The 25,530-nt window shown below is 23.2% G+C and overlaps 4 protein-coding genes across 7 annotated transcripts; 3 read left to right on the plus strand and 1 right to left on the minus strand.

Moving 5' to 3' along the window:
• The first annotated feature begins 82 nt into the window (after positions 1-82).
• LOC122848232 (apoptosis-resistant E3 ubiquitin protein ligase 1) lies at positions 83-13,184 on the plus strand. Of its 4 annotated transcripts, none has more exons than XM_044146159.1 (10): positions 83-456; positions 623-815; positions 9,178-9,337; positions 9,428-9,633; positions 9,702-9,901; positions 9,974-10,211; positions 10,295-10,642; positions 10,719-10,945; positions 11,060-12,270; positions 12,343-13,184. In XM_044146159.1, exons 2-10 carry the CDS (start codon positions 623-625, stop codon positions 12,443-12,445), a joined length of 2,886 nt encoding a protein of 961 aa, XP_044002094.1. In that variant the 5' UTR covers positions 83-456; the 3' UTR covers positions 12,446-13,184. The 4 variants fall into 4 exon arrangements, with proteins under 4 accessions (XP_044002094.1, XP_044002095.1, XP_044002096.1 ...); XM_044146160.1 differs by having other exon boundaries at positions 10,719-10,930; positions 12,343-13,182; XM_044146161.1 differs by lacking the exons at positions 83-456; positions 623-815 and adding an exon at positions 6,554-6,734.
• An 858-nt stretch (positions 13,185-14,042) lies between these two features.
• Positions 14,043-14,975, minus strand: LOC122849359 (dorsal-related immunity factor Dif-like). The gene is made up of 4 exons (XM_044148051.1): positions 14,819-14,975; positions 14,407-14,730; positions 14,154-14,232; positions 14,043-14,046 (listed from the first exon to the last, which is right to left on the minus strand). Exons 1-4 carry the CDS (start codon positions 14,973-14,975, stop codon positions 14,043-14,045), a joined length of 564 nt encoding a protein of 187 aa, XP_044003986.1.
• A 2,084-nt stretch (positions 14,976-17,059) lies between these two features.
• LOC122849360 (F-box/LRR-repeat protein fbxl-1-like) lies at positions 17,060-19,097 on the plus strand. Its single transcript, XM_044148052.1, has 5 exons — positions 17,060-17,210; positions 17,291-17,745; positions 17,843-18,108; positions 18,265-18,797; positions 19,069-19,097. Exons 1-5 carry the CDS (start codon positions 17,060-17,062, stop codon positions 19,095-19,097), a joined length of 1,434 nt encoding a protein of 477 aa, XP_044003987.1.
• Positions 19,098-20,814: 1,717 nt separating this feature from the next.
• Positions 20,815-22,597, plus strand: LOC122849361 (F-box/LRR-repeat protein 2-like). Its single transcript, XM_044148053.1, has 4 exons — positions 20,815-20,965; positions 21,045-21,081; positions 22,005-22,273; positions 22,374-22,597. Exons 1-4 carry the CDS (start codon positions 20,815-20,817, stop codon positions 22,595-22,597), a joined length of 681 nt encoding a protein of 226 aa, XP_044003988.1.
• The last annotated feature ends 2,933 nt before the right edge of the window (positions 22,598-25,530 follow it).

A 25,530-nucleotide genomic window follows, 5' to 3' on the forward strand; every position in this document is an offset into this window, starting at 1 on the left:
TTTTAATTTTACAGGTGTACCAATTTAAAAACATAAAAATCGAGCAGAGAGAGTGCTGCCACGTATTGGTAGAATTTTTACCAAATAACAAAAACAAAAAAAAAAAAAATATGGGATAAAAAATATTGACATATTTTATTTATAAACAAGTTTGACATGTTTACTATTTAAATATTCACAAGTGTCCTATGTCAATATCACCATTTAATTAAAAATAAAAAAAAAAATACATAAACAATTTTAATAAACAAAATCAAAGTTCATGTTGATTTACCGGTAATGACGTGTTTTTTAATTTTTTTACGATCCCGGTGACACTTGACATCATTGAAAAATGTAAATTAATAATTTTCATTATTTAATTATTAATATTTTATAAATTTTCATGATGTTTTAATTGATGAAAATAAATAATAAAACAAAGTGATAAGACAGTCTTCCTATTCCAAAAATGTGGTAAGTCAAAAAACAATTAAAAAAAATAATTAAAAAACATAATTATCATGAAGATTATATTAATTATATGTTTACAAACATTTCAAGTTTAATTAACCTCAAATAAAGCATTGAAATATCAACAAAAAAAATGATTTAAATATTAATTAAGCAAATTTTTTTGCAGATGTTATTGCCAAAAGCAATGGCAAGATGGTCGACAGTATTGTCGGGGGTATTTTTAACCCTTTCAATGGTACTTTGTCTTGGAAAATTATTAATGCTTGCTGTTAATGGAAATAATGGTGATTTAACTGAAGCTGATTTATGGCTTGCTGAAATTGATTTAATTAAATATCGTCCGCTATTTCATCAAAAAGGTAAATAAATTCATATTAATTTTTATAAACATGAATAAAATAATTTGATGATTGATTATTTAATTTTTCAATTAGAAGATAAATTATTTGAATGGATTTTATTTTTATTTTGGAATTTTGCCAGTAATTTTGGCGAGATTTATATCACACTTTATAAAACCACAATGAACTTAGACAAATTAATCATATTAGCCACAAATTTATTCGTAAATTATAATTCATATGATAAAATTAACATGACCTTTTTATAAAGCTCATTTGCGTTGTTATTTTTATCAAAAGAAATTGACATCTTTAAAAATTATAATAGTTTATTAACTGCTTATTAAAATACCAAATTTAATTTGATGTTATTGATGATTTTTTATCATTTTTTATCATCAAGTCATCGAAATTATTTCGAAATAAATTCATTCAACAAACAGAAAATTAAAAAGAAATTTTTTATTTATGTTTTTTTATTTATTTATTGTTTAATAAGTGCTTGCGCAAAAATTAAATAAAAAATATTCTAATTTGTTGATGATTTTATTGGAAAATAAAAATTATTTTACGTCAGATTAATTATAATATCAATGATAAAAAAAATTAATTACAATGGAGTTATTGATATTTTATTTTCTTGTTTTTATTCAAATCGGATAATTATTTTTTTTTTCAATTTGCATTGATAATTGCCAAGTTAATTGGAACGTTGTTACAATGTTAGCATCAATATTAAAATGAGTTTTTTTTATTTTATAAAAATAATTATTCAATCAATCTTCTTGTTGAGGAAAAAAAAATATATCCATTTGACAGTCACTCGATAGATAACTAAGCTATAAAATTAATGAAAAAAAATATTTCTCAAGGTTTAAACAATATTCTATTTGTTATTAAATTTTCAATAATTAAATTTTATTTTTTCAACAATTTATGAATATTTTAATTTTTTATTATTCAATGGAATTATATTTTTTCTTGAAATAAAGTTTTTTATTATCAACATAAATAGTTTTATTTGAAATAAAAAAATTTGCATTTATTGATTGATTTTTTCAATAATATATTTGCAATTTTGTCAGATTTATTTTAATTTTTTTTTATTGTTTTATTTTTATGGATATTGTTATTAGATATAAATTTTATTTTCAATTAAAAGGAAGTGAATGATTTATGTTTTTATTTGAATTTAAAAATTGAAATAATATATAGTATTTAAATATTTAAAAGGAAAAAATTGTTGAAGAAAAAATATAAAAATAATTTCGAAAATATTTAGAAAAGTTTATTGATGCAATTGTTAGATATTATTTAATAAATGTTTATGTATTATTGCATAACATGTTACATGCTTTCAAAAATTTATTACTAAACCTAGAAATGTATTATTATAATTATCAAAAATAAATTATAGCTGGTTAAACAAACCCACTGGCTAGGTCATCCTAGAAAAAGGTCAAAAAATGTGCCACAAAATCGATAATATGATAGCTATCTAAAATAATAAAAAACAAAACTAGATTTCAAAGAAAATGATAACAAAAAAATGCTTTATAATAACACACAGTCATGAATTTAAATATCAACTATATTTTTAAATTTACTACAAGTCTACATGGTAATTTAATTTTATCAAAAACAATCATGAACTTTTTTTTTTTAATAATAAAAAAAAACCTCTATTTATTTTCTGATATGTTTTATTAAAAAAAAAAAATTTCTATTATTTAATTAGTGTTATAAATAAATGAAATGTCAAGTTAAAAAATACACTGTGTTGAGATCTAGATGACGATGATGATGCTCATGAAAAATCATTAAAAATAAAAAAGAAAAAAAATTTTTAAAATCTCATTTTTTTAATTGAAAAGTTAAAATAGAAAAAAAAAATAATTTGAGATGAGATTTGTGGATAATGACGTTCATGACTTGATGATAATGATGTTCATAATGCTAATGATGATGACAAAAATATTTCTAATGATAATCTAAAAACAGCATCAACTTTTTTCATTAAAAATAATAGAAAATTTAACGAAAAAAAAAAAATTGAAATATTAATATTTCATTGATGATTTTCGTAATGATCTTGACGATAATCCAGCTAAAAAGAGTAAATATTTTTCGCGCACATTTATGCCATGTCTATAAAGATGTTGGCTGGATGGGTGGGTGGGTGGATTTGATGAAAAGAGAAAGAGAAAAAGAGCAAGGGTTGGTCTCACTGTGTAATCATGTTGTATGCAGTCGACTAGCGTGACTCCACATTGTCGGATCGTTGTGAAAAAATAATAAATTTATTCTTAAAAAATAATTTAATAATCGCGTTGTATATTGTTTATAATAAAGACACTTTTTATTTTTTTTTTCTTTATTTATTTGAGGAATTATTTACAATTTTTTCTTTTTAAAATAAAAAAAAAGCGATGTTTTAATTAGTTGTTGTGATTGTTAATTTATAAATAATTAGTTTTTTTTTTTTTTCAATTCAATTGAAATATGTCACTGTGATTTTTAGTATTTATATATATTTTTTTTTTTGAGTTTCTATTGGTTTTTTCTCAGTGGATAATGCAAGCCAGAAAACGAAACCAATGTTCAATTTTAATTGGCACATCTGATAACTATGATTATGCCAAACACGTTTTACCAATATTCTGACAATGCAGATGAGCAAATTCATTTCCAGATGTGCTTTAAATTTATATAATTAATATAAAGCTAATTAATTTATTTATTAAAAATACTTGTTATAAATAAATAACGAAAATAAAAAAATTACCAAAGTTCGAATCAATTTTTATTTTTTAAATAAAATTAATTACTCATTATAATGAGGATAATTAATTAAATTTCTAAATACACAAATGGTGCCTTGTTATAAATTTGGAGTTAAAAAATTGAGTACAAAGAAAATTTAAATTCAATTAAAATCAATGAAAAAATATTTAGAAAATTGTGAAATATTTTTTTAATGATAAATTGTTGATTTAAATTTTAATTTTATATTGTTAATTAAAAGGTAATACATCTACATGAATTTTATTAAATTACATTTTAAAGAATAAATAATAATTTGACAAGAGAAAAAAATTTAATTTATAATTTAATTTTATTAATTTATAAACATGAAAAAAAAAAATTATTTTCATGTTAAAAATTATGAATTTTAAATTCAATTTATCGGAAATTTATTCATCATATTAATCTGATAAATATAAATTATTAATTAACAATACATTTCATCAAAAATTATTTGTTTATAGTTTTTTTAAAAATTATTTTTCATTAGTTTATTTATTTTTGAATTTTTTCCAACACGAGCTCAAGTATTTTTCCCTGCATTGCGGATATTGCAATCTTTGAATTTATAATTTATAAATTTTAAACATCATTCTATAAAATACTAAATACCCGGTTATTAAAAATTTTAGAAAAAAAAAATTATAATTTCTTTTTTTTTTTTTCATCATTTAGGTCACTTGTTTGTTATTATTTTTTTAGATTATTATTTTTAATTAAGCCAAGCTCTAAAGAACAATATATAAACTCTTAAATTTCTACATTTATTTTTATCACTTTTTTTTTAATTAACAATTTTTTTTTTTTCATACAAACAACATATTTATCTGATGATTAATTATTTATTTTTTTTTTCAAAAAAAGTCATGTTAAAGTCAGTAAACTGGTAGTGTTGAAAAATCGATTTTTCACTTAAACATTTTGTATATATTTTTCTTCAAACTTTTCATGCAAAAAAGAAAATTATTTAAAAGCCAAAATATACGAGTTTTAAATTTCAAATTTTTAAGTATATATATGAAAAAAAAAATATATATATTTTGCTGCATTAATAAATAAATAAATTTGAAATTTTTTTTTTTTTTTGGTATTTTTTATTCATTGAATTATTGTGGACGAGATTTGCATGAAAAATTTATATAAATAGTAAGCAATGGAAAAATATATAAATTAGAATTTTAAATTTTATTTGGATGGATATATTATGTGAATGTTTTGTGTGCATTTACTTGACACGATGAAATTCAAAATTGCAAGCACATTCAGTCAGATTGTTCGAGCATAACCGTGCGAACAACGTGAATTGTATGATAAGTCGAAATAGAACAAAGAATATCTCATCGTCCACAAACACTTGATACTTTATATGAAATAATACGAAAAAAAAAATTTAAATTATCTCGAAATTTATATCTTCAAAATACTATTTTATTTTATTTTTTTCAAATTAATTTGGTCAAATTTTTTTTATCTCTTTCATCTTTATTAATTTAATTTAAAAAATGGCTTTTTATGTTCGTTTTTTTTTTTAATTTTCTAATTACATTTGTCATCTAATTTAACAATTAAAATTTTTTTTTTTTCTACATTTTTTCATGTAAAAATATCATCTTTACATTAAAAACTTTTTTACTAATTTTAATTATAAATTTTTAATTTTATTGATAAATTTAAAGTTGAAGATATTACATTTTTAGTACACTTTTTTCTTGTTGGATTAATACAAAATTTTTTTATTCAAATAATAATAAAATTTACTATAAAAAATATTACAAAAGATTTTTCCTTTTTTTCATATTTAAGTTTTATAATTTTTTTTTTTAAATTTTGAATTTTTATTATATACAAATGAATTTGAAAACTTTACGAAACTTTTTTCATCAGTACAATACATTAATTCAAGCCAAGAAAAATTTTTTATCCATAAATTCATTGAGATTTTTTTTTAAAATGATAAGAAGTTGCAGCTGGTGAATAAAAAAAAATTTTTTCTTTGCATGAAGATAAAATAATGTAAATTCAATTTTTTGTAATATGCCAATCAAAAAGTCACCGAGCAATGTTGTAAAATGCAAAAGACAAGAAGAAAAAAAATAAAAAAAAAAAAATATATAAAAGTAATTCTGTTGCCTACCTTGATTTTTATTTAAAACAAGAAAATTTTTATATTTTTTTTATCATCTTAAGTATGCTATAAATAATTCACCATTATTTTTAATTATCACTATTTTATTATGAGTCATAAAAAATATCTTCTTTTATTTCATCAATTTAACACCCCTAATATTTTTAATTAACGTGTTTTTTTAATTAACAAAAAAAGAAAATCAATAAAGTAATAATTTTAGATAAATATTATCATAATTTTCATCATCACGAAATATAATATTCTGTGGAGAAAAAAAAAATAGGTGATACTTAAAGGTCAAGAGTCCAACCTAGGTCACAAGGTTTTTTTTTTTTATTTATATTTTTTTTTTTTATAGACTGATTATTTCATATTTTCATTCTGAATTTTTTACGCTCGAGGCTACTCATCCCACTCGTAACTGTGTCACTCGAACATCATATTGATGCCAGTTATTTATTTTTTATACCCAACACAACTATCGACATTTTGACTAATAATATTTACCTCATGTTGACACCTGTAAGAATATAAAAAAAAAAAAAAAATACCCTTTTATAAATTTACTAAACAGATAGAAATAAATTTCGAAATGAAAATTCGAAAAAATACATAATATCCAGTTTTAAAATTTAATTGTTAATAAAAAATAATTTATCATATTAATTTGCATAGCTGAATAAATTTTACAACAATTTTTTTATAATTTATCAATTATTTTTCTATCATTATCAAAACACTCGTGAAAATATAATTATTTTTTTTTCTATGAAAATGTCAAATTACTATTTTTATCTTTAAAAAACTATGATAATATTTCAAGGCACTTTTGAATAATGAAAATGGCAAAATAATTAAATTAAAAACATCAAAGATTTATGATAAATAAATGAATAATAAAATTGCAATGCCGGATAAAAATAACAATCGGGAAAATGATACTTTTGTTGATGAAATATCATCAATTGGCATGTCATTACGACCAAGTGGAAGTACATCTTCTGGTGAGTTTATATAAATTTTAAAAATACATCTAATACCTAATAAACAAAACAAATTAATCAATTAATCAATTTGTCATTTGAATTTTCTTATCAATCGCAATCCCCAATTCTATTTGTTCGAAAAAAAAAATCGAAAAAACTTTGTTATCAATTTCAATGGTACTTCAATAATTGACAATCAATAAAAGTAACATTAAAAAAAAAATAATAACAACAACAACAATAAAATAATAATAATAATTAAAAAAAAAAAAAATTTTTTTTAAGTACGCTTCACTAGAGTTTTATTGAGGCTTTAATAAAACGAGGTTACAAAAGCACTCGGTAAAATTTATATCAAACTTTTTTCTTTTTTTTTTTTTCATAAAATGTTGGCAGAGTTTGTACAATTTAAACAACATTTTAAAGCAGTATATTGTAGAAAATAAAAAATATAAAAATATAAAATTGTAATTTTAAATAGTCTTACAAAATGTTTCTCAATGTCATTAAAAAAAAAAATTAATTAAAAGAGAATTTTCTACCAGACAATTGTGTTTGTGTTTTTAAACTTTTTTTTTTTCTATTTGTAAATAGAGGTTTTGTTTAATGTTCATAATTTCAAATACAATGAGCCATAAATATTAATTAAATACTTCTTTTAAAAAATGAAATTGAAATTAATTTTTGGTTGAATTTAAAAGTTGGGTATTTAAATTTTAGGCGAAAGAAAAAATGAAATGATTTCATGTTGATTGAATGAAATTGAATTGGATTTAATTTATATTAATGAAAATTGATATTTTTTATTTTTAGTTTATATTTTTAGTAAATATGTTAGGAATTATTGTTGGTGAAAATTGAGTGGATCGATTGAGGCCTTGGTGGAAATGTGGAGAGTGAAACACATTTAACAAACTTGTAGTTTGTGTATAGAGACATTGTCATAAATTATACTCCCACAAAATATCATTAAATCGATTAATACTTGGTTTAATATCCATGCATGACAATGATGAAATGCAAACTTACATGTCTTTATTATTTAAAAATAAATTATCATTGATTTGTTTGTCGTATTTTTTCTCATACAATCAATATCACTTTGAATTTATTTTTAAATAATTTTATTTGTTGCTTAAAATTGATATTTAATAATTGTTTTTAGCTTAGAAATAAATGGCACATTTAATATTGAACTAATTATTATTAATAATCAAAATATTATTATTATTATTCAATTTTATTTGTCAATATTTATTCTGATAAATTTATTATTTCAAACGCGGCGCATTGTCGCAATTTTATATCTCTAATTCTCATGCAGTTTGATTAATTTAATCACAAAAAATAAAAAATAAAATATTGGAATTGTGCCAAAGAGTTTCAAGATAATCCTCTTTTCGCTTGAATGATCAGATGAAAAATTTATGAAAAAAATGATTCTTCAATCACGAGTCGAAATAAAAATAAAAAAAAAGGCTAAAATTAAAATTGATAAAATCTTTTTTATTTTAATCTCAAACATCAGGATAAAAAAAATTATTTATGGTACATTTACTGGAAAATTCAAGCACAATCAATAATGCGATTATTCAACTAAGCTGTTTAATCGAAATACTATAATATGATTAACTTGATATAATACTAAATTTAACGATACTTGTGCTTTTTTATCTTTTCTTCTTTTTCAATAATTATAAATTGGATTAAACTCGATTTATGTTAAACACTATTGATAATATTTATTTAAAAAATCAGATAAACAATTTGTTAACTTAAAACATAAAAATTTAATCAATTGGCTTAATAACAAAAAGGCGTAAGCGTCAAAAACTTCGAAAAAAAAAAAATTATTTCGAAATACTGTATTTTTAAAAAATCTTTCAAGCTAAAAAATTAATATAAAAAAAAATACCTAATTGCTAGTGATAAAATAATTTATTTTTTATTTTAATTGAATATCAATAAAAAATAAAAAGCTAGTATTAAAAAGGCTTATCTTTGTCGAAATGTATTTTTTTTCTCGCAAACGTTTCGAATTGATTTCAGACGTTTGAAGAAATTCAAGAAAAAAAAAGAAACTTAAGCCCTTTTGTTACTGACAAAAGACAAATTTAAAAAATGAAAAAAAAAGTGCATCACATCCTTTTCTTAGTAATGCAATGATATATTTAATTTCCTAAATTTTTTTTATTTCTAAAATATAAAAAGTTTAGTTTTAAATTTTTTTTGTTCATCATGTTGAGATTTAACAATAAAAAAATAATAAAAAGCACAATTCAATTTGTGTTATCTTTGTATTAAACTGTACTTTGAACTCGATGTACCCAGAGTGAATTAAATCCACTTGGGAGTATGAAAAATGAAAAGAAAAAAAAAAAAGATATAAAAAAGCGTGGAATTTTCACGAGAAAAAATGATAAAAAAATGTTAATGATTGCATTGTTTTTTGTTAAATAAGGAATATCAAGTTTAGTAAGTTGTGGACAAGTTGAAGCACTGCCAGAATTACCACCTCAGGATGAGGAACGCCTTCAACGAGCTGCCAGATTATTACAACAAAGATTGGTCCTTAGACAGTGGTTGATTGACAGTGGTTTCAGTACATCACACTATCAAAAGTAAGTTATTAAAATACCAACAAAATATAAATTAAAAACAAAAATATAATCAAGTATAAATAATAATAATTTATCAATGTAAATTATTAGATTAATACAAATGGATGTTTTATCACTTGAGGATGTTTATTGGGTAGAAGATAATGAAGCACGTAATGCACTTGGTAAAGATTTACCACGTTGGATTGAAGCTAGACAAAATTTACCAACATCAAAAGATGATCTTGAAACATTAAAAGCTGATTTATGGAATTCAGTTGTTAAAAATAGTCAACATCAAGATGCCTGGACATGGGGTAATTATTTTTTTCTAAATAATATAATTTACATAAATTATTAACTTTTTTTTTTTTTGCTGTTTAAGGTGGAATGCTGGTAGTTTCAGTATCTGTTGCTGGATTGGTAACACTTGCAGCAATGACACAACCAGCACTTGCACCAGAAGCAAAACATTCATTACTACAATATGTTACTGGAAAATATTTACTTCCAAGTAATTGTCGTGTACATTTCGAATGGAAAGAGCCACAAATTGTTGGTGGAACAATGACATTTACTGTTAAAGTATGTATTATTAATTTTATTCAATTTAATTTAATTAATTTATTGTTATTTTGTATTTTTTTTTTTTGTTAGTTTTATCAACGTAATGGTCAACCGTATCCAATATGTGATAAGGATAATTTAATTGTTGATGTATCAGAAGGAACAAGAAGAGTTGCAACATCAATTGATTTAGGTGGTACAAATCCATTAGCTGCAAATACAGCTGTTGTTAAATTTACAGTACGACATGCTGGACAATATAGAATTGCTGTTTTAATTGGCTCTTGTCATGTTCATGGTAGTCCATTTTTAAAAAATTTTCTTCCTGGTAATAATTTATCTTCAATAATACATTTTGTATATTAATTTTAATAAAAAATTTCTTGTAAAAATGTATTTAATTATTTACAGGACCTCCTGATCCAAATAAAACAATTTTTGTTCGTCAAAGTTCAACTGTTGTTTGCACTGCTGGAATAGCACATTCAATGATTATCGAACCACGTGATGAATATGATAATTTGTGTATTTTTAAAAATGAAGATCAACCAACTAATGAATACAATGTCAATATAACACAGATTGGATCTACTGAAAAATGTCAACCAACAGTTTGTAATGTAAAACTTGAATATGACGAGCCAAATCAAAGAATTCGCCTTAAAGTTACTTTTCCAAAAGGTGGATGTTATCATGCAACAGTCAGTCTATCTGGTCTTCAATTACACAATGGAGATTTCGATATAATTGTTCTTGAAAGTAAGTCCAGTCAAATTGAATTACAAATAAATTTAAAACTCCCAATAAAACAAATTGTTTTCTTGTTTTTTTTAAGGTTCTGTTGCAAGAATGGTACACAATAATGTTGCATCAAAAGATCCAGATATTTGTTATGCTGCAAAATTACTTGGTATACAAGGTGAACGTTTTACAAAGCCAAAAAAAGTTTTTTGTTTTATATCACCAAAACAATTAACAATAAAAGAATATCTACTTAAATTTATACCAAAACGCCTTGTAACATTTAGACTGTGTCCCTCGACAAAGGTAAACTTATCAATGGTGTGTAGAATGTATCATTTGTTTATAATTATTATTTATTCAATTATTTAATTAAATAGTTATTAGTAATAATAAATTTGTAAAATTATTTATTAATCGAAATTATGATTACAGTTTCATTTCGATGGTACAAATAATGAACACAATGGATATGATTCATTTTCAATTGATGATGGTTGTCAGCCAACAATTGAATTAATATCAAATTATCGTGATGTTATTGCAGCAACATTTACATTATTTTTATTAAAAAATATTGGTGGAAGTGAAACATTTGCTGATAAACAAAATTTTTTTTATCATGAAGTACGTAAACATCATCAAAAACATTATCATGAAAAATTGACAATAAAAATACAACGTGATAAGCTATTAGAATCATCAATGAAAGCAACAAAAGGATTTTCAGTAAGTGAATGGTGTAGAAATTTTGAAATAACATTTTATGGTGAACTTGGTGTTGATTGGGGTGGTGTTAGACGTGAATGGTTTGAATTAATATGTGCATCATTATTTGATTGTGGTAATGGTTTATTTGATTCATTTGGTGAATCACAACAAGCACTTGTACATCCAAATAATAAAAGATCATCAAATTTAAAATTAAAACATTATGAATTTGCTGGACGTATTGTTGGTAAGTGTCTTTATGAATCAGCACTTGGTGGTTCATATAGACAACTTGTACGTGCTAGATTTACACGTTCATTTCTTGCCCAAATAATTGGTCTAAGAGTACATTATAAATATTTTGAACAAGATGATCCAGATCTTTATTTAAGTAAAGTTAAATATATATTAGAAAATGATGTTGAAGAAATGGAACTTTATTTTGTTGAAGAAGAATATGATAAAGATGGACAATTATTAAATATTGCTGAGTTAATTAATTGTGGATCAAAAATACGTGTTACAAATGATACCAAGTTACGTTATCTTGATGCACTTGCACAACATAGACTTGCTAGTTCAATTAAAAATGAAGTTGATGCATTTTTACGTGGTTTAAATGAACTTATACCAGATAATTTATTAGGTATATTTGATGAAAATGAACTTGAGCTATTACTTTGTGGTACTGGTGAATATAGTGTTGCTGATCTTCGTGCTCATCATATTGTCAATGGTAATTCACCAGAATTTTTACGTGTATTGGATTGGTTTTGGACGGCTGTTAGTAATTTTACACAAGAAGAAATGGCTAGATTATTACAATTTACAACTGGATGTTCACAATTACCACCAGGTGGTTTTCAACAATTAAGTCCACGTTTTCAAATAACAGCTGCACCAACATTTGCCAATTTACCAACTGCACATACTTGGTATGTATTTTAACTTGTAAATTCATTTTAAATTGTTGTATTTTTAATTATTTAATATTTTTTTTTTTTTAGTTTCAATCAACTTTGTCTACCGGACTACGAATGCTATGATCATTTCGAGCGTTCATTGATGCTATCAATAAGTGAAGGAACTGAAGGATTTGGCATGATTTAAATTTGAAAAAATAACAATTAAAATTAAAATTAAAATATCTAGTCAAATTCTTGGTACACTAGTCACAAGCATATTTTTAAAAATGAGCTATTTATCAATTAGTCAATTTACTGACAAAATATATACAATTAAAAAAATAATTCAATCAAAATATAATTATTCATTTTAATTTATAAATTTACCATCGACATTGGTAATATAATATTGTAAAGAAAAGTAATAACGAGTTTTAAATTTAGACATTTATAATTTGTATCAATAATTTAGCAATAATAATAATTAAAACAATTTATCTCTTATCTCTTGAAAACAAACCTAAAATCGAAAAATTAATTAATCAAAAATTGTAGAATAGAATCACGAGTAGTTGAAATTTTTTTTTTTTTTAATGGCATAATGCTTCTGTGATTTAGTAGTGATAAATAAACAATAAATAATTAGAAAAATATTAATAACAAATAACGTGAAAAAAAAAAAAAAGTTAATTCTAATATTTTTTTACGTTTGAATTTTAATTCGGCAAATAATTTATCGCCGAATTGAATAATATAATAATAAAAATAAACTTGTAACAATATTTTCATTATTATTAATTTAATTTATATTCTATTAATTATTTTTATATTTATTTTTCAATGTTTCTACAAAAAAAAAAAATTGTCGAAACAGTTTGCTAAATGCCAACTAATTTAAAGGAAAAAAAAATAAATAAAATTTTAAAAACACATTTTACATAACATCACTAGTATATATTTATTTTATTTTTTATTTAACATCATTATTATTTTTTTTATCTTTAACACAAATAATTTTTTTTTATATAAATTTGTCAAAGAAATTGTTGAGCTATTATTTCGAAATTTTTAAATTCATTGAATGAATAAATTTCTATTATATTTTTCATTATTAATTAACAGTTTTTTAAATAAATTATTAAACAAAAAAGATGACTAATTATTACTATTAAAAATTAGCATTTTAAATATTAATTTCTTTCAAAATGTTGGATACTGAGTTTGCAGTTAAAATTGGTAAATTATCTAAATCATTCAAAATATTTAAACAATCGAAATTGATATTCTTTGTATCAACACATGATAATATTTCTTGTGCTTTATTATTATTACCATTTTGAGGATCACTGTAATTATTTTCTTGAGAAATCAATTGCGAAGAATAATCATTTTTTATTTCATTGGATTCTTGATAGCTCAGTTTAGGTATAATGTCATTAATTATATTGAAAATTTGATCGGTTGAATTTTCATCATATGGATTTGGTAAATTAGATTGATTCGGTACATCTAATACTTTACTTATTTGGTCAAAATCTTGTTGACTGAATCCACTGAAATTTTGGTATGCAATACTTTCATTTTGTTGATTTATTGCTATTTGAGAATTACCAAGTTGTTGATGAGGTGCAAAATTAAATTGTCCATATTGTTGATGTTCAAAATTTGGTAAATTATAAAATGACGAACCTGTTGTTCTATTCCCATCAAAAATGCAATTTTTATCTCCACTGAAATTCAAGAAAAATATTCAATTATTAAATCAATTTATCAGACAAATTATACATAAAATTTTCATCAATTTAGCTTTAATTAAACACATTTTATAAAATTTGTAACACTTGATTCTTTTAAATAATTTAATTTACTATTTAGACAATTTAATTTAAATAAAAAAAATTAAAAATACTTACCCAAATTGTAAATTTGACATGGTAGAAACATCTCTTGGATAAATTGCTTTCGAAATATTTCTAAAGCCTGAACATTGATCTAAAAAAATTTACAAAAATAAATTTAAATATACAAACAATATATTAATATAAAAAATTATAAATAATAATTAAAAAAAATATTTACTTGTATTATTTTGTAGCCGTATTTTTTTCGATAATCTCTGTTCTTTTAAAATTTCATATTTATCATTTCGAAGTCTTCTTTTATTACGAGTTAAACGATTGGGAGTTATTTCAAATTGACGTGGTTCACTTGATTGTCCATCTGATGGTCTCACAAGTTTAATAAATACCTCAATAACATCAGATAACTGTCTATCATATTTTGGTGTTACAATTGTTATCCCAATTTGTCGATGAACACCAACAATTTCAGCATACTTTTTCCATATAATGTTACTATCATTATCTTGTTGATAAAATAATACTTTTATATCATGTTTTGATACTTTATCACATAATAATGTCACTTCTTTTCCACCACTTGCTGGAGCAGAACAAATATTTAATCTACTAATCCGTAAACTTTTTGAAACTAAAAATTAAAAATTACAAATTATTATTTCGTTTTTATAAATGGGTTACTTATATATAATAATTTTATATTTTTTTTTTTTACTTACGAATACTATTCATCACGTTTGATACAACTGGATCAAGTGTAATTATTTTTTTTCCATCATCACTTGTCAATGTAGCTTGAAAACAAAATCTAACACATTTCATGTCAATTAAATTTGGTGAATTTTTATGCTTGAAGCCAGCTTTGAATGGATCCATATTTATTTTTTCATATGATTCAAGTATTTTTTTAACATCACTTTTTTTTGCATGTTGAATTGCCAAATTACTACATTCAATGACAATTGAGCTATCATTTATTTCAAAGTCAATAACACGACTATTATAATTATTTTTTTTCGAATTTTTACCATTAATTTTGTGCGGATGAATTAAATATTTTCCATTGATTTTTTTAGCAGTTACACATGTTACAATTAAAGTACCTTTTTTATAATTATCACAATTGTTTATTTTAATTGTTGGATATGTTCTTTTTTCACTTGAACTATTTATTCCTTGGATGCTACCCGCGGTACATCCTTCGCATGCATATCGAAATCGTATTAATTTTTTTGGCTCTTCAATTATTTCAATAAATGGCTTTTTTTCATTTTGATTTTCTTTTTGCAATTGGATATTTTTTTCAACACTGGTAGCCATTATTTTTGTAAATTTTATTTGAAAAAGATTTTTATTTGTCAGATGTAAGATGTCAAGACCGGTGTGCTGATCAACTTGAACTGATGAATATTTTTTTCATCACCTAGGTCCGCTGAGAAATAGAAAAAAAAGCCACTGATAAGAGCCGCGGGTTTTTTTTATTCTGAGTCACATGATGATTTAGCAATTTTTTTTCCCATCATAGATTTTGAACAAATTTTTTATCTGTATTTTTAGATAAGTTTAAGCTGAATCTATTAAAAAGTTGTTAATTTTTTTACGGAAGTAGAGGAATATAATAGGGTAGCATTTATCTACGAAAAAAAAAAAAAAAAAAATGATGTGACTCATAAAGTAGTTTGTATTTTATCCAACGAAAAAATATAAGAGCTTTTAACATTTTTATAAAAAATAAATAAAATGTTATTTAGTATTGTCATAATATTTTTTTTTATTTTAAAAATATATTTATAATAATTTATTTTATCGCAGAAAAAAAATTACATATATCTTTATATTTTTTTTGTAATAGACGATGAAATTTCGATTGTCATTTTTACAATAAATTTATAAAAAAGTCGATATAATATACTATTAATAATTAACAATTATTGTTAAAAAATAATTAAAAATGCAAAGTTTATATTAATTTACAATTGTTGTTGCTCTATAAATTTTATCATTATTCAAATAAATTAATTTTGGGTATTAATAAACGATCAAAAGTATGATTTCGATTTTCATTTCGAAATAATTATAATAATCCATCATGTTGAACATATTTTTTTAAAAAATTAATTACAGAGTTATAATACAATTAAAATACAACAGGTATATTTTCTCGCCCTGTAAATTTCTTACTGAATATCTGAAAATTTTTTTATTGTTATTAAAACACATGTAGAAAGATACGATGGTAGACAATACAAGATAATACATCACCACGTGGCATTTTTCTTATGTTATTGCCAAATGTAAAAAAAGAAAAAAAAAAAACCATCTAGCTATATACCACGTGGATTTCAACACAATAAATAAAATAGCTAAAAAAAAAAATAGTAGGAAATAATAATTTTATATTTTTGTTTATCGTTAATAAATTAATAATTTAGTTAATTTTATCTAGTGTTTTTTCACAAATATATTGTCTTTTTTAATTTTAAATTGATAAAATGCTTTTTTTTTTTCTATTTTTCTAATTTTTTTTTTTTTCTTCGCTGTTTTAACTACCTAATACGAAAAATAGCAACAGGGCTAGACAGGGGTGAACAGAGGGTTTATCAGGGTTCTTCGTGGTTCATCGCTCGTCAGTGTATCCTTTCTACCTTTAACTTTAATGTATACCGACCTTTACCAAATGCAACTGCATGGCAGGCATTGCAGTTACTTGCATTCGTAATTCGTATTAAAAACGTCAGCAGTGCTGGTCATTTTTTTTCTTTCATTTTCTCTAAAATACAATAAAACGATAAAATAAGGTACATATATAAGTAACCAAAAAACGTGTTGATTTAAAATATAAACATGTATTTTTTAAATAATTTTGTCTTTGAATTATATATTTTTTAACATAATTTATAAGTTTTTATTTTTCAAATTTTGACAATTATATTATTTTTTATTTCTAGAATTTATTCATTATGAGTGCAAAAAAAATCTGTCGTTATGAGGAACAACAATCATCTGATAATGCTGCAGCAAAAATAAATCCCATCGATATCCTGGATTATGATGCATTATCAAACATATTCATGCAGTTGCCAATATCTGACAGAATGGTCATGGAAAAAGGCAATAATAATTAAAATAAATTTTAAATATATATACAGGTTTTTATGGCAACATAATAATTATTCTTTTTTTTGTTATAGTTTGTCTTAAATGGAAAGAGGCCTGTGAACTAGCTTGGTATGACATTAAAAAATTCAAATGTACCAATAGAATTGTTCATTTTAATGAAAAACGTTGGTTAACACAATCATTTGTCAAAAAAGTATTAAAAAAGTGTGGTACTTATTTAAATGAATTATCTCTATCACTAGTTTGCAATTCAAATATCATGCCATGTGTTGTTAACAATTGTAAAAATTTAACAAGTCTTGAATTTGTAATTACTGAGACACCAAGATATAATGACAATGACTATCTTGCCTTCAAAGAACTGGATAAATTAAAATTTATTAAAATACATGTAAATAATGATGGATATTACAAGAACGAAGAAAGTATAAATTTTCGATCTGAAGCAATCAATGATCTTCCCGCGAAAGTTAGTGAAATTCTTTTAATTTATAGTGAAAGTATACATCTCAGACCAGTTTTTTTTGTAAGTCATTACTTTTATTTTTTATTAGTAATATTATTAACAACTATGAATTAAATACAATTCGATAAAATTAATTTTTATTATTTTTATTTTTTAGAATTTAAAAAAGTTCACAAATCTTCACAGTTTGACTTTGAGGAATTGCAGACTGGATGACATTATTGAAGATATATCTGAAACAATAACTCTTGTTAAACTTGATCTCCAAGATTCTCTGATTATAGAAAAAAACAATATGCTATTTGATAAACTTGTAAATTTGGAACATGTCAGTATTAGGAGAAGTTTAGTTTTGCTTGACTATCATCAAAATTTACTTGATAGTATTTCAAATACATGCAAAAAATTGAGACATTTGGAGATGTTTAATGTTTTGAATTCGCCTGTAGCTTCAATTAAAAACTGGAAAAACCTTAGGAACTTGGTACACATGAGTATTGATTCAAAAATAGCTGATAATTCAGCAATGAATATTTTGAAATATTGCTATAATTTGAAATACTTGGAAATAACGTGTAGAAATGTCAATAAAAGTTTAGCTGAAAGTACATTGCAAACATTGACAGAAATAAAAAATCTTGAATATTTAATATTACCTAGTGGACTTAAACTCAGTGGTGAAACAATAATGATAATTTCAAATAATTGTAAAAAACTTAAACATTTAGAAATGACTAATTGTACGATAAATCCTGTATCGGCTCTCGATGAATTATCAAAGTTGCAACATCTTGAATATTTGAATTTATCTGATGCTAAAGACATTTTAAATAGCAGTATTATGGCTATTGCTTATAAATGTAAAAATCTCAAATATTTAAATATAAATAATTGCAATCTCATTACTGAAAGAGCACTCTTTACTTTAACGACTTTAGAAAAATTAAAAAAATTAAATGTTGGTGATATTGATGGTGTAACAGATGAATTCATTGTCAGATTAAAACGATTTAAATCTTTGGACTTTCATCGTTGCAAAAATATCACTGGTAATGGTATTGTTCAACTCATAAAAAATTGTCCAGATCTTGAAGATCTTAATCTACGATTGAGTGATATTACATTTTCTATGATTCTTGAAGCCAATCAAGACAGCGGAAACCCTATCAATAATATTTCATCATATATGGAAATAATTAAATTTTAATAATTTTGGAAAATTAAAAATATTATTTGTAATTGTTAATTAATTATTATTTAGTACAATTATTATTAAATTTAAGAACGTGAGTTACTATTTTTTTTTTGAATTACTTCCAATGTATTTGATTGAATAAAAATAAAATGAAAAAAATAACTAAATATAGCTTTAAACATTTTTAGCTGTATTTATTGTTAGAAAGACAACATAAAGAAATTATAAATAACAATAAATGTAAATAATAAATATTAAAACATCAAAATAAGAATGACAAATAATATTAATCAACTTTATTATGTAGAAAATAATTACATTATATTTTTTGATAATTATTATTTGGTTGAAGAAAATGTATGAGGAAATTTTTATTTAAATTTAGTAATATAGTTAATGTGTAATGAATTAATTTTATGGATTTGGTGATAACCCACTAGGTGATAATAATGATAAAGCACGTGGTGCCCAAACAACCCTTCAGCAATTTGTAAAACTTTGCTGCTCCATCTACTTTCTTGGCTTTGACGTGATAAACGTTCTCGAAAATCATTAATTTCAATTCTGTTAATTATAAAAAAATATATAAAATTCATGTAAAATTAATTAACACTTATAATTATATATATTTTAAACCTTACAGTTGTAAATTAAATGCTGTTTCAATTCATCTAAGTGCAGCTTCACGATCAGCCAGTTGTATTTCTATAAATTATCAGCACGCAGACTCAAAGCTTTTCCAATTTTTTCACTCGTTGAAAAATCATTTTCTAATTTTGTTTTATCAATTTGTAATACTTTAAATTCTCTTTAATAAAAAAATTTTAATTTTAATTATATAAAACCATTTATTTATTTTTTTTTAATATATTCAATTTACGTTGATAATTTTTGTTTTTCGTTTTGAATATTATCAATAATGATTTTGATTATCTAATTTTTCTTTCAAACATGTTTTTTCTTGCATATACCTGGAATCCTTAAAATTTCTTTTCGAAATAAATTTCTTTTGTTAATAAAAATAATGTAGAAAAATACGAAGGTAGATAATAAAAGATGATACATCACCACGTGGCATTTTTTTTATCTTATTGCCAAATGTGAAAAAAGAAAAAAAAACCATCCAGCCATATGTATACCAGGTGGATTTTGACACAATAAATAAAATAGCTAAAAAAAAAAAAACTAATAAAAATGAAATTATTCAAAATAATAATTTTACATTTTTGATTATCATTAATTAATTTTATCTAGCGTTAAATTACAAATATATATTGTTTTTTTTTAATTCTAAATTGATAAAATGCTTTTTTTTTCTAATTTTCTAATTTTTTTTTTCTCTTCTTCGCTGTTCTAACTACATAATACGTAAAATAGCAACAGGGCTAAACAGAGGTGAACAGGGAGTTGATCAGGTTTATCAGAATTCTTCGTGGTTTGTCAGTGTATCCCTTCTACCTTTAATGCTACTGTATGCCGACCTTTACCAAACCTAACTGCATGGCAGGCAATGCAGTTTCTTCCATTCGTATTAAAAACGTTGACAGTGGTGGTCATTTATTGTATCTTTCGTTTTCTCTAAAATACAATAAAACATTAGAAGAGGTACATCTATAGTTATTTTGATAAACAAATATTAATTCAAATCAATTTTAAATCGATTTATCAATCAAATTAAGAAATAGATATTATCAATCTTTAATATCATTATTATCATCAGAAAAATAAAACAATATTTCACTGGGATTTTTTTAAAGGAACCAAGACACGTGTTGATTTAAAATATAAACATGCATTTTTTAAATAATTTTATCGTTGAATTAAATATTTTTTCACATAATTTATAAGTTTTTAAATTAATCATTATTGTTTTGATATATTTAATCAGCAATTTTGACAATTATATTATTTTTTATTTACAGAATTTATTCATTATGAGTGCCAAAAAAATCCGTCGTTTCGAGGAACAACAACCATCTGATAATGTTGAAGAGAAAAAAAATCCCATCGATATCCTGGATTATGATTCATTATCACAAATATTCATGCAGCTGACAATATCTGAAAGAATGGTCATGGAAAAAGGTAATAATAATTAAAATAAATTTTAAATTTACATAGCTTTTTATGGCAACATAATAATTATTTTTTTTTTTTGTTATAGTTTGTTGCAAATGGAAAGAGGCTTGTAAACTAGCTTGGTATGACATTAAAAAATTCAAATGTACCAATAGAATTGTTCATTTTAATAAAAATCGTTTGTTGACACAATCATTTGTCAAAACAGTGTTAACAAAGTGTGGTACTTATTTAAATGAATTATCTCTATCAGAAGTTTGCCATTCAAGTATCATGCCAGATGTTGTTAAATATTGTAAAAATTTAACAAGTCTTGAATTTGTATTTTATGAGACGCCAGAATATAATGAAAATGTCTACCTTGCACTGAAAAGACTGGATAAATTAAAATCTATTAAAATACACGTTAATCATAATGAACTTTACCAGTCCAATAGTTCTATAAAATTTCGATCTAAAGCAATCAATAGTCTTCCATCCACAATTAATGATATTCATCTAATTTATGGTGAAAGTACAAATGCAAGACCAGTTCTCATTGTAAGTCATTATTTTTTCTATTTTTTTTTTAATAGTAATATAATTAACTACTGTTAATTAAATGTAATTATAAAAAAGTAATTTTTATTATTTTTATATTTTAGAATCTAAAGAAATTCAAAAATCTTCACAGTTTAACTTTAAGGAATTGCAGATTGGATAAAGTTATTAAAAATATATCTCAAAAAGAAACACTTGTTTATCTTGATCTTAAAGACGCTCGGGTTTTAAAAAAAAAAAATATATTATTTGATAAACTTGTGAATTTGGAACATGTCTGTATTACGAATAGTTTAGTTATTTTTGACTCTCATCAAAAATTACTCAATTGTATTTTAAATACATGCAGAAAATTGAGACATTTGGAGATGTTTAATGCTTGGAATTCGCCTGTAGCTTCAATTAATAACTGGAAAAACCTTGGGAACTTGGTACACATGAGTATTCATTCAAAAATAACTGACGATTTAGCAATGAATATTTTGAAACATTGTCATAATTTGAGCTACTTGAAAATAACGTGTAGAAATGCCAATGAAGGCTTAGCTGAAAGTGCACTGCAAAAATTGACAGAATTAAAAAATCTTGAATATTTAATATTACCTGATGGACTTAAACTCAGTGGTGAAACAATAATGACAATTTCAAATAATTGTAAAAAACTTAAACATTTAGAAATGACTAATTGTACGATAAATACTGTATCGGCTCTCGATGAAATATCAAAATTGCAACATCTTGAATATTTGAATTTATCTGATGCTAAAGATTTCAGTAAATGCTATTGCATGCTCAAATAAAATTAAATTTGTTTACTAAACACTTTTAGAAAAATTAAAAAAATTAAATGTTGGTGGTATTGATGGTGTAACAGATGAATTTATTGTCAGATTAAAACGATTTAAATCTTTGAACTTTCATAGTTGCAAAAATATCACCGATGATGGTATTGTTCAACTCATAAAAAATTGTCCAGATCTTGAAGATCTTAATCTTCGATTGAGTGATATTACATTTTCTATGATTCTTGAAGCCAATCATGAAAGCAGAAATCCTATTAATAATATTATATCGTTTCTTAAAATCATTGAATTCTAATATCTTTGCAAATAATTAAAAATATAATATTTAATTAAAATTGTTTATTTATTATTATTTATAGTATAGTTATTATTAAATTCAAGAATGTAAATTACTAGATTTTTTTAAAATTATTTTCAATGTATTTGATTGAATAAAAATAAATGTATATAAATTATTAATAATTTTCTAATTTTGTTTTATCGATTTGTAATACTTTTAATTCTCTTTAATAAAAAAATTTTAATTCAAATTATATAAAATCATTTATTTTTTTTTTAAATATAAAATAAATTACCTTGATAATTTTTGTTTTTCATCTTGAATATTATCAATATGATTTTCATTTGATTATCTAATTTTTCTTTCAACTCATCAATTATTTTATTCAAGTCGTCAATTTTTTCTTCATATTCTTTTGATAGCAATTCACTTATTGATATCTAAAATTTAATTAAAATTTAACGTGAAACAGCAACAGTTGTAAACAGGGATGTACAGGGGTAAACCTGGGTTGGAGACGTTGATTAGTGGTTGATCAGCGTAGTCCTTCCACCTTTGGACTCCAATGTGACCAACCTTTACCGAATCCAACTGCATGGCAGGCATTGCAGTTTCTTGCATACGTATTGTCAACGTCGGCGGTGCTGGTCATTTTGTTCTTTCGTTTTTTCCAAAATACAATAAAACAATAAAATAAGGTACTGCATGTATAATTATTTTGATAAACAAATATTAATTTAAATCAACTAATTTCATAATTTTCTCGAATGATTCTGTGTAGCTGAGAAAAAAAATTGTTGATTGATTAATATTTTGAAATCATTTTTATGCTGCTTGCTATTCCTTCAAAAAAATCACAGTGAAATATGGTTAAGTCAAGATATCTTGTAAGTATCTATGATATATTGACGTAGCCACTGTTAAAAATTATATTTTTATTATTAGATTAAATATTAAAAAATGATTTATCAATCACATCAAGAAGTGAATATTTTTAATATTTAATAACATTATTAACATCAGAAAAATAAAACCATGATTTACTGTGATTTTTTTAAAGGAAACAAGGCATTGTTAACGAGCACGTGGCGATTTGAAAAACAAATACACGTGTGTGGTGTACCACGTGTACCAGGCCAAAGAGAGGAGCGACAGTTTTCATGTAAACCATGAACAGTATTATATCTCTGTTCATGGTTTACATGAAAACTGTCGCTCCTCTCTTTGGCTAGTTCATCATAATATGCATTTTTTATAATTTAATAATTATACATCTTTTAAAAAATTTGATTACTTTTTAAATTAATCATCATCGTTTTGACAATCATATTATTTTTTATTTCTAGATTTATTCATTATGAGTGCAAAAAAAATCCGTCGTTTTGAGAACCAACAACCATCCGATAAGGTTGAAATGAAAACAAATCCCATTAATATCCTGGATTATGATTCATTATCAAAAATATTCATGCAGCTGCCAATATCTGAAAGAATGGTCATGGAAAGAGGTAATAATAATTAAAATAAATTTTAAATTTACATACAGCTTTTTATGGCAACATAATAATAATAATTTTTTTTGTTATAGTTTGTCTCAAATGGAAAGAGGCCTGTGAACTAGCTTGGTATGACATTAAAAAATTCAAATGTACTAGAAGAATTGTTCAGTTTAATGAAAATCGTTTATTGACACAATCATATGTCAAAAAAGTATTAAAAAAGTGTGGATTTCATCTAAATGAATTATCTCTTTCAAAAGTTTGCAACTCAAATATCATGCCATATGTTGTTAAACATTGTAAAAATTTAACAAGTCTTGAATTTGTACTTACCGAGACACCAAAATTCAATGACAATGACTATCTTGCACTCAAAGAACTGGAAAAATTAAAATCTATTAAAATACATGTTAATAATGATGGACCTTCCAATTCCAGCAGTAAATGTATGAATTTTCAATCGAGAGCAATCAATCATCTTCCATCGACAATTAATGAAATTCATTTAATTTATGGTGAAAATATAAAATATCTCAGACAAGTTTTTTTTGTAAGTCATTACTTTTATTTTTTACTAGTAATATAATTAACAACTATTAATTATATACAATTCGATAAAATTAATTTTATATTATTTTTTTTTTTTAGAATTTAAAAAAATTTACAAATCTTCACAGTTTGACTTTGAGAGGTTGCAGCCTAGATGACATTATTGAAGATTTATCTAAAACAACAACACTTGTTAATATTGATCTCCAAGGTTCTCGAGTTTTTGAAAAAACAAATATAGTATTTGATAAACTTGTTAATTTGGAACATGTCAGTATTAATAATAGTTTATTAGTTGACAACTTTATTCAAAAATTAGTCAATAGTATTTTAAATACATGCAAAAAATTGAGATATTTGGAAATTTTTAATACTTATTGTTTTTCTCCAGTTTTAATTGAAAACTGGGAAAACCTTGGGAACTTGGTACACATGAGTATTCATTCAAAAGTAACTACTAATTTAGCAACGAATATTGTAAAACATTGTTATAATTTAAAATACTTGGAAATAAGGTGTGGAAATTTGAAGGGAAGTTCACCTGACAGTGCATTGCAAATATTGACAGAATTAAAAAATCTTGAATGTTTAATATTACCTGCTGGAATTAAACTCAGTGGTAAAACGATGATGATGATTTCAAATAATTGGAAAAAATTTAAACATTTAGAAATTATTAATTGTACGATAGATCCTGTATCGACCATTAATGAATTATCAAAGTTGCAACATCTTGAATATTTGAATTTAGCTGGTGCTAAAAATATTTTAGATAGCAGTATTATTGTTATTGCTCAAAAATGCAAAAATCTTAAATATTTAAATATAAATAGTTGCAATTGCATTAGTGAAAGAGCACTCTTAACTCTAACGATTTTAGAAAAACTAAAGACATTGAAT

This window comes from Aphidius gifuensis, linkage group LG2 (genome assembly GCF_014905175.1).
Source record: "Aphidius gifuensis isolate YNYX2018 linkage group LG2, ASM1490517v1, whole genome shotgun sequence".
NCBI lineage: Eukaryota > Metazoa > Arthropoda > Insecta > Hymenoptera > Braconidae > Aphidius > Aphidius gifuensis.

Excerpts from the sequence above, each read along its gene's own strand:
- LOC122849359 (XM_044148051.1), bottom strand. The coding sequence starts at position 14,975 with ATGGATCCATTCAAAGCTGGCTTCAAGCATAAAAATTCACCAAATTTA. Across the intron at positions 14,731-14,818 it reads AAACGTGATGAATAGTATTC|TTTCAAAAAGTTTACGGATT; the intron begins GTAAGTAAAAAA and ends TTTAATTTTTAG. Across the intron at positions 14,233-14,406 it reads AACTCCCAATCGTTTAACTC|ATCAATGTTCAGGCTTTAGA; the intron begins GTAATAAAAGAA and ends AAATTTTTTTAG.
- LOC122848232 (XM_044146159.1), top strand. The coding sequence starts at position 623 with ATGTTATTGCCAAAAGCAATGGCAAGATGGTCGACAGTATTGTCGGGG. Across the intron at positions 10,946-11,059 it reads CAAAGGTAAACTTATCAATG|TTTCATTTCGATGGTACAAA; the intron begins GTGTGTAGAATG and ends TTATGATTACAG. Across the intron at positions 12,271-12,342 it reads TTACCAACTGCACATACTTG|TTTCAATCAACTTTGTCTAC; the intron begins GTATGTATTTTA and ends TTTTTTTTTTAG.
- LOC122849360 (XM_044148052.1), top strand. The coding sequence starts at position 17,060 with ATGAGTGCAAAAAAAATCTGTCGTTATGAGGAACAACAATCATCTGAT. Across the intron at positions 17,211-17,290 it reads CAGAATGGTCATGGAAAAAG|TTTGTCTTAAATGGAAAGAG; the intron begins GCAATAATAATT and ends TTTTTGTTATAG. Across the intron at positions 18,798-19,068 it reads AGATCTTAATCTACGATTGA|CTGTATTTATTGTTAGAAAG; the intron begins GTGATATTACAT and ends AAACATTTTTAG.
- LOC122849361 (XM_044148053.1), top strand. The coding sequence starts at position 20,815 with ATGAGTGCCAAAAAAATCCGTCGTTTCGAGGAACAACAACCATCTGAT. Across the intron at positions 20,966-21,044 it reads AAGAATGGTCATGGAAAAAG|TTTGTTGCAAATGGAAAGAG; the intron begins GTAATAATAATT and ends TTTTTGTTATAG. Across the intron at positions 21,082-22,004 it reads GAGGCTTGTAAACTAGCTTG|CTACTTGAAAATAACGTGTA; the intron begins GTATGACATTAA and ends TCATAATTTGAG.